We start from the raw sequence: 8,460 nt of genomic DNA, 5'->3' as shown, positions 1-8,460 counted from the left end.
ATACAGATATCAATAGGCCTATACTACTGTATATGATGAATGGGATGGGATCCATCAAAAAGTAATATTTTATTATCTAAAGGATCAAAGCAAAATGAGTAATTTTTAGTTTGAAAGGGTTGAAGGTGGATGCCAACTATCAAGGCCTGTAAAAAAAAAAACTGTATCCAAACTGAAAACGTGTTCATAACATAATGAGGACGCAACATAACAAGGGCATAATAATACACAGGCAGGTTGATGGTGACGTTAATGTTTCGTATTCATACCGTGAATATGATGCAGGTTTGTGACTGAAATGTTGCATCCCCAGGGAATCAGGCAAGACACATGGTTGGATATATGGTGAGGAAAAATCTGTTTGAAACATTTTTGGAAAAGGATTTGAAAAAGGTTTTTTCTCTTTGAACAAGGAAAACATCATGGCTAAAAGAATAAATACACGCACACAGGGGTTGACTGATGTGCACTGGGGAGAGAGGAAGCCAAGAGTCTCTTACAAAGTATAAGTTCAGTCAAATGTGATCATACAAAGATAACAAGACAAAGTAAACACAAATGTGAACACTAATAAAGGAAACATAAAGGAAGAAAGTTAAATCTCTACATTTATGACATCAAGAGGTAAGACAGTGAGGTCAATGAAATTCCTGTGGAGCCCCAGTAGAATAGGAATGAACAAAGACTGTCAAAATAAGACATAAGTGTTGAGAATAATAATGTCATAAACAGCTCATGAATTATATATCTCCCAAACAAAGGGGCAGACAAAGCCATAGCAACTTGAACACCAGTCTCATGAGTTTCCTCTGGATTAAAGATGCCTTGTGAAGATGGGGGTGGGGGTGGGGGTACATACATTTGTTATCAGAATGATTATTTGTAATTCACCTGATCACCTCAGTTATTCACCCATCTGTTTGTATGCATAAAGCATATGTAGGCTATGATATTTCTAATGTGATCATAGAGGAGGGAAATATTGTGGAATGTGCATTTAAGAATAGGTTCAGACCTGTCTCCTATTGATTTTCTGTTTTTTTTCACTCCGTAATTTACAAAGATCTGTTCAACAAGCAGAAGTTAGATGTAATGAGCCACAAGTCTGATGCTTATTCTATATAATCATTCGTTTTATGGGCTTTGGTTAATGCTGATGCTGATGAAGGAAGAGAGAGAAGAGAGTTATGAGGAGAGAGAAGACTAGATATTTGAATTAATGCAGAGATAACGCTGGATTAATCCCCTCAGACACAATACAAAGACCTGACTTTTAATGTGTCCAGATAATGAAAATCCCTGCTTGGCATGGACTGTGAAGTTCACCCACCTACCTCCAGGTGGTGGTACAATCAAAGACACGTGTCTGTATTCTTTTCCAGATCCAAATAAACATTGGTTCTTTTCCTTTTGATGTTTTAATATCCATGAAAAATCCACATCAACATTGAACCAACGTTACTTTAACCCCTCAGCCATGATTTTGTCTTGTTTTTTCTACTCTGTTAAATGTAGAGGATTAATATACATCCATGTTTGTTTTCCTACTGATCAGTGTTCAGACTTCACACTCACATGTAGCACAGTAGAGGTGCCTGTTTACATTCACTGAAAATCTGAGCTGTATTTAACTGTTCAGGTTCTATTTCAAATTATAATGGCCTTGGTCTTTATGATCTGTGACACACACAGCAGGGAGTGAAGTAATAATTATGATCATGTTGATTCACGTCTGAACCTTTTAAAATGTTTTCTAAATTGATTCAGAGGTATTTTGTGACATAATTACTATTCTCTTTGTGAAGATTTAACAGCTCAATGCTGTGTAAAGTAATTAAGTACATTTAGGCTAATCAAATAGCTACTTAATTACAGTTTTGACCTATCTGTTCTTTACTTGAGCAGTTTATGTTGTACGGTAATTTCACCTTTACTTTTAGATTTAAAACATTTGATGATCTTTATAATCTTACGAAATATGATATGATTACCCAATAGTGTATGGATAAACACTGAAGTACCAATTACACATGTATTCATCTGTTATATCACTTAAACAGGAGCCACTCCGTCTCCTCATACTTGTACTTTCATTGCTTTTGCAGATTTACTAGGCTACTACTTTAAAACATAAGCAGCAGGAAACTTGTAATGGAGTGTATTTTCTAGTGTATGATAATAAATAGTATCACAAGTAGGCTACAGACAATGATGAAGATATTGCATTATTCTATAACAGCCTATATAGTACCACAAGTACAGACAATATGAAGCTATTGCATTATTCTTGTTTTTTTTTGTTGTCTAGATTTAAAGAAAGATAAGAACGATACTAACACTAATACCTAACAGAAATCATACTAATATTCAGAATTGGATACCTTTTCTCTTAATTTAATTTCAATAATATTAGTGGTAAACGACCTCTTGGGGATTTTAAAATCAAGAGAGTTTTTGATCAGTATCCTCCAGGGTTTCCCCGGCAGCTGTGGTGCAGTTGCGGGGCAGCGGCCACTAGGTGTCGCACGGAGACCGCTGATGTGCGGCCGCAGTGTGTACAGTGAACACCAGGTGGCTGGGAGCCTGGGATTAGCAGGCTTTGGGGGCCGGCAGTGGCGCTGTGTAGCTAAAGCAGCTTTACTGTATGCGCACTTCTGGTTGTGCTCGGGCCCACACAGACACTGATCAACAGCTGAGAGCAGCCAGCCACGATGCGCTGCAACTGTTTCAGCATAGTTTCCCTTTCCTGCCACTCAGCAGCACAGTGATCCGCTGCAGTGTGAACAGGACCATTTGTTGGCCAATAGAGGGGATGTGTGTGTGTGTGTGTAAACAGTCACCATTTTAACTGCCTCTCTCAATCTGCTGTAACTCCTCACACACAGCCACATTCTGCATGTTACAGACAAAAAAAAAAAAAAAACACAGTGGGGGAAATGATAATGAGCAGTGACAGCAGCTTGCAGCTGTCACATGTTTGGTAACTGTATATGTTTGCCTGCAGTTAGTAATCCATGCTGCTCTCCTGTGTTTCAGGAACAACAGCACATGTAGACAACACACGCATGATATGACCCAAGGCTGAGGTTAGAGGAAATGTCACCATGGCTATATCAACACCATCACCCACTGGACTCAGCCTGAAACAGGGGGCGGTAAAGGGGAGGCAGGGGGGGAGGTGGGACAAGAATCAGCAGTGAGCAAACAGGAGGAATGAGGAATGATCATGGATATAGCAGGAAGCTATGACACCTTCAAGGACTTCACTGGGCTTTTTTTTATCAGAGCAGTGCAGAGGTCAGCTGCTGCCCCCGTGTCTGCCTGTGCTCACTGTTCTGGCTCATTTTGATACCAAGGATCATCCAGTAGGCCAAGGCTGACATCTGTGCACAGACGGGACCAGATATGCAGCAGAGAAGAAGGAGAAGAAGAAAGACACATCAGCACAGATCAGAGACACGTCTGTGCCGCTTGGCTCATTCCTGTGAGTGCTGTGTATGCTCAGGCTGAGGGTTGGTAACCCCCAAATGAATAAGCTCTCTCTCCCCTGGGTGGGGAAACTGTGTTGTTGAGACCATCATCATGTACAATACGCGTGTGTCTCTTTTAGGTTTGGGCTGCGGTGGTACACATCAGCCATATTCTTATGTCACTGGGTTTTTCAAAGCACATAATCCTTCTTATATAAATGGTCCTGTTTTTTTATTTTATTTATTTATTTATTTTCACCCTGAATGAGACCTAGAGAGTACGTGAGAGATGAAGCAGCTGTATCTAAATAAAACAGGAAGAGTCAGTGATGCATGTTGGCATGCAGGGCTGACGACAACGCCACAACTTTCAGTGTGCCTCCACCAAGCCAGGGAGACTCAACACACCACCACAGCCTATTTGCATACAACCACAGTCAGGCTAAGGAACACAGGATACATAAACAGTTGTGGTGATGAGTCATATTTCATAGGAACAGCTTATCAAGGCCTGGGTAGTTCAATGCTTTCCTGCTCTATTTAATTTTCCCCGGGCACCACAACGTCAAACCAATTTTGCTCCACTGAGTAGACAGCGATGCAAGTTAACACACGTCTCGTCTCCATCAGAATTAACCACTCCACAGTCTCAGACATTGATGCGCACAAAAGTCCACTCATGTTTATTTCCAAGCAGGATTAGACTGTTGAGGTGTTTCATTTCCTACCATGTTTTAATTGCTACCATTGTTTCCACAGAGCTGTTGACCCAACATCTTCAACAGCAGCTATATTTATTTACTAGTGCATTAATGTTCATTTCACAAATTAACTCTGCTCTTACTAATAAGCCATTTAATTGTGGAGAAAAGAAAACCTGCAGGATGCTCGTTAATGTTTAAGACACCCAATACAAAACCGATTTATTAAAAAAAAATGTTTATTGACATCAGAAGCAATTTAAATTTCAACGATAAACAAGGCTTTTTTTTATTTTTGCTATTACAGTGGTACATAAAGATCAGTAAAACAACTGTGATACGTCAATTTTGATAATGTCATTGAAAATAAAAACACACAGGAAAAGGAAAATAAAAGAAGAAACACTCAGCTCTAACTCGTTTTCAGAACAGTTTTTTATGTGCTGTGCACCTCTAGCTAGGGTAAATACTGTAAGCCCACCCCTTTACACTGTACCAGGCAGGATAGTGGTCTAGGAACTACCACTAGAAAAATAAGACTGGCAGAAAGATACAGACACGATACTTGTGTAGTGTTAACTATACAAAAAGGAGAAAAAAACTGTACAGCATAAAAACAACTGATATACACAGCCTTTTTTGTTGGTTTTTTTTACCCCTTGAATACTAATGTATTTTCTTTCAGTAAGTGAAGTGTGTCCAAGGGGGTTAAATGCTTTATAAACAAGAAAATGACCACTATATATGTCGCTCGCAATCTACTCGTCATCATCATCATCGTCGTCTTCCTCCTCCTCCTCATCATCGTCATCGTCGTCGTCGTCATCGTCGTCCTTCTTCTCTACCTTGGGCGGGGCTTTCGCTGGTGCTCCGCCGCCTGTTTTGCCCTTAGCGCGATACGCTGCGACGTCCTGTCACAGAGGGGAGACGAGGTATGAAGCCAGTCTCCAATCATGCACTGGGGTCATTGGGAATAAAAGCTCAGACAGCAGTGAGCTGTGTTTGAATAGATCATCTCTTTACCTTCTCATACTTCTCCTTGAGTTTAGCGGCCTTCTTCTCAAAGGGCTGCTTGTCCTCTGAAGCGGTGCTGTTCCACATCTCGCCCAGCTTCTTGGCGACGTCACCAATGGTTAGTCCAGGGCTCTCGCCTTTCACCTTAGGGCGGAACTCGGAGCAGAAGATGAAGAAAGCAGATCTGGGGGGGGGGGGGGGGGGGGGGTACAAGAAAAAAAAGTTTGTCGTTTGCACAACATAATGCTGTATCTTAACATGAGTCTTTGTTTTGCAGATATTTTTCAGTTCTAAGTGGGTTTAAAAGTCATTGAGAGTCAACTTGCAATACTTACGGAGGTCTCTTGGGGGCATTAGGGTCCTTGAACTTCTTCTTCTTTCCCTTGGCTGGGATGTAGTTCATCATCTCCCTCTCGTAACGCGCCTTGTCCTGCTTGGCCAGGTCCTCAAATTTGCCCTTCTCCTTAGCAGACATGGTCTGAAAACAGAGAGGGAACTTCTTAATTCCTCAATCAATAGGAGGTGGCATATTGTTTATTGTCAGGAATTAAATTCCAGACTATACAAGTTTGTAAAACCATAATCATCGTCCATCCACCCATCATCTCTTACCCTCCATCGCTCAGAGCACTTCTTGGAGAACTCGGCAAAGTTCACCGAAGCTTCAGGGTGCTTCTTCTTGTGCTCCTCCCGACAGGTCTGGACAAAATAAGCGTAGGAGGACATCTTCCCCCTCGGCTTGGTCGGATCTTTCCCCATCCTTACGGTAGTATCTGAAAACACATGTTTCAAATTAGTTGTGCAACTGCATAAATATTGTATAATCATATTAACTGTATTCTTAGGGTCATTAATTTGCTATGCAATTGTGCTAAAATCAAAATCCTAAATGTTTTGTTAATCTAATAACGAAAATTGATTTCTGAAAAAAAAAATTTTTTAAATATATTTTATTTATTATAATTAATTATCTTTTTATTCTAAATTTAAATCATTCAAATCAAACAAAGCAGTTGAGTTGTGTTTACGTTCAATCCTCTGACCCGCCCATACTCACACCTACACAACCAGCCCGTCTTTTATTTCTCTCCATTGATCACTACTATTGATAGCACTACTTAGGTGACCCGCCCTCGCTGCTGTCAAACCGCACTAAGCCGGGGACCGCTAACGCAGTCCGCTAAAATAGAGACCGGCCAGTACAGACCGACCTGATCCGATCAAAAATACTTTTATTTATTGACGCAATCTGTGCTGGTGGCCTTCGGAATAAAAGTCAGTGATCCGTGGTCCGGCTCCCATTATGCTGCTTTGTAAATGACTTCACCGCGGATTCAAGGAGGATAAATCACACTAACATCTATAAATATATAATTCTTTGCAGCGACACACTTTTCCGGTCACTTTCGCATGTAAGTGCAAAAAGTTGTCCAAGTTCAGCAGCATAACATAAGCCACAGCCCTGTGTGGAGCTATAGTAGCGGACTTGGCTTTAAAAAGAACATGGCTCGTGTTTTTGGAAGAAAAAAATTAAATATATATTTATATATAAAATCATCAAACCTAATCTGCAATAAGAACATGCCTCTGGGAACCCCCCGTTTTATTATTGTGCATGTTTTCATCAAAGAAACAACTTTGACACAAAAAAGACACAATTACACATAAAGACGTATTTATTGAAAATATGTCACTAAAAACTGCAATCAGACATGATTTAACACTCCTCTCATATCACTCTTCCTTTTGCGTTAATCTGGAAAAAAATCCGTGCGATTTGAAAATATGTTAAAACTGATAATTTTTTCCTTTACATTCGCCCATTAAATGCTACTGTAACTCCCAAGTAAGCTGCGTCGACCGAAGTAGTAATGGCGCATAGGCTCTCGTTGAGGAAAAGGAGGTCAACAACGACGGCAATATTTCTTCTTCCATTTTGTGAGAATGCCTTCTTCATGAAAGAAAGTCCCCCTCAAATGTCTCCTCACGCCTCCCAGTTCGCTTTGCAACACGACAAATATGTTTAGAAAGCCGGCGATCTTGACAAAATATTTCCCCGATTGATTCCTATTGCACTAGCCGCCTTGTATAGTAATACATTGGGTCTGTGCTGTGTCTATGAGCGGGCTGTGCTACTGCCTTGGTTTCTATGAGCTCCTAATGGCCGCTCGTCTTCATCCACTAACATGGAGAATATGGCTCCTTCTCTTTGTGTCAGCGCACAGCCATTGCACTGCATGCAATAGAGGGCAGAGCGACCGCGGCGACCACTTCACTTCAAGCCCCGATTTAAACCCTTTACAAGTGTCGGAAAAATCCCACAAGGGCGTCGTTGGAACCACGGAAGGTTGAACTTTATTTTGCCGTCGTTACATGTTATAGTTACGGGTTTGTTTCTCGAGAAAACACGGTTAGAAAAAGTTGAAGTGAACTGCGCCTCTGTCACTGGCTTCCCATTCGCCTCGCTGCCTTGTTTCCTATGCGAATACAGTCAGCCATTACAGTAAAGCGCAGATCGTGAGGTAATTTTTTCACCGTCTTGTCGGTTGAATTGTGCCAAACAAACACACGTCCTAGTATATTTTGAAACAGTCTTTCTTTTTCTCGCTTTTCCAGAAATTTTTAATGTTACTCCCACCACCCGCACGCTCCCTGGTCTTCACATGACAGGCGTTCAGCTTCGCAGTGCACTGCAATGCCAATGGCTAGCTAACGGTGAGTCTTCTACCATTGTCGCTAACCGTGTTGTCCGCCAGACATTCCAGAATTTTTTCGCGATAACGACCGTTCGATTCGACTCCATTTTGTACCAACGACAGGACAGTAACTTACAAAATTATTCGTCTTTGACAAAATCGACAATTGTCGTCGAATTTCGTCAAGGTTAATATTCATTTCTCCCTTTTTTACTGAGCGTCTGTTCCACACTCCCAGGCAAAGTAATGTAACGTTACCTGCTTTGCGCCGGCTATTTCTTTTTTTTCTTGTTGTTGTTTTTTTTATCTATGGTTCCCCGCAATAAAATTCTTAGCAAGCGACAAAATGTATCTCAGTCGACCGTGGCAAACACACAAGTAGGATATTTTTGAGTGTTACCGTCGTTCTCAGCCTGACGGACACTTGGATGTTCGTGTGTGTGGTATACTTACCTAGGGACTATCGCTGGATCTCAATGCTCTGCAATGGCTGTGTATGAGGGAACACAGGCGATACGCAATGTCTTCAGTCTTCAGCTCTCTAACATTACTCTCGGCGGGGCTGCCACGCCATTGGCC

At 41.2% G+C, this 8,460-nt stretch overlaps 1 protein-coding gene across 1 annotated transcript; it reads right to left on the bottom strand.

The window, feature by feature from the left end:
* Positions 1-4,393: 4,393 nt before the first annotated feature.
* hmgb1a (high mobility group box 1a) lies at positions 4,394-8,460 on the bottom strand. Its single transcript, XM_083986706.1, has 5 exons — positions 8,335-8,460; positions 5,798-5,958; positions 5,521-5,663; positions 5,195-5,369; positions 4,394-5,082 (listed from the first exon to the last, which is right to left on the bottom strand). Exons 2-5 carry the CDS (start codon positions 5,942-5,944, stop codon positions 4,930-4,932), a joined length of 618 nt encoding a protein of 205 aa, XP_083842832.1. The 5' UTR covers positions 5,945-5,958; positions 8,335-8,460; the 3' UTR covers positions 4,394-4,929.

This window comes from Trachurus trachurus, assembly GCF_905171665.1.
Source record: "Trachurus trachurus genome assembly, chromosome: 14".
Taxonomy (NCBI): Eukaryota; Metazoa; Chordata; class Actinopteri; order Carangiformes; family Carangidae; genus Trachurus; species Trachurus trachurus.
The sequence above is the reverse complement of the archived record's forward strand: the minus strand, read 5'-3'. Positions and strand labels throughout refer to the sequence as shown.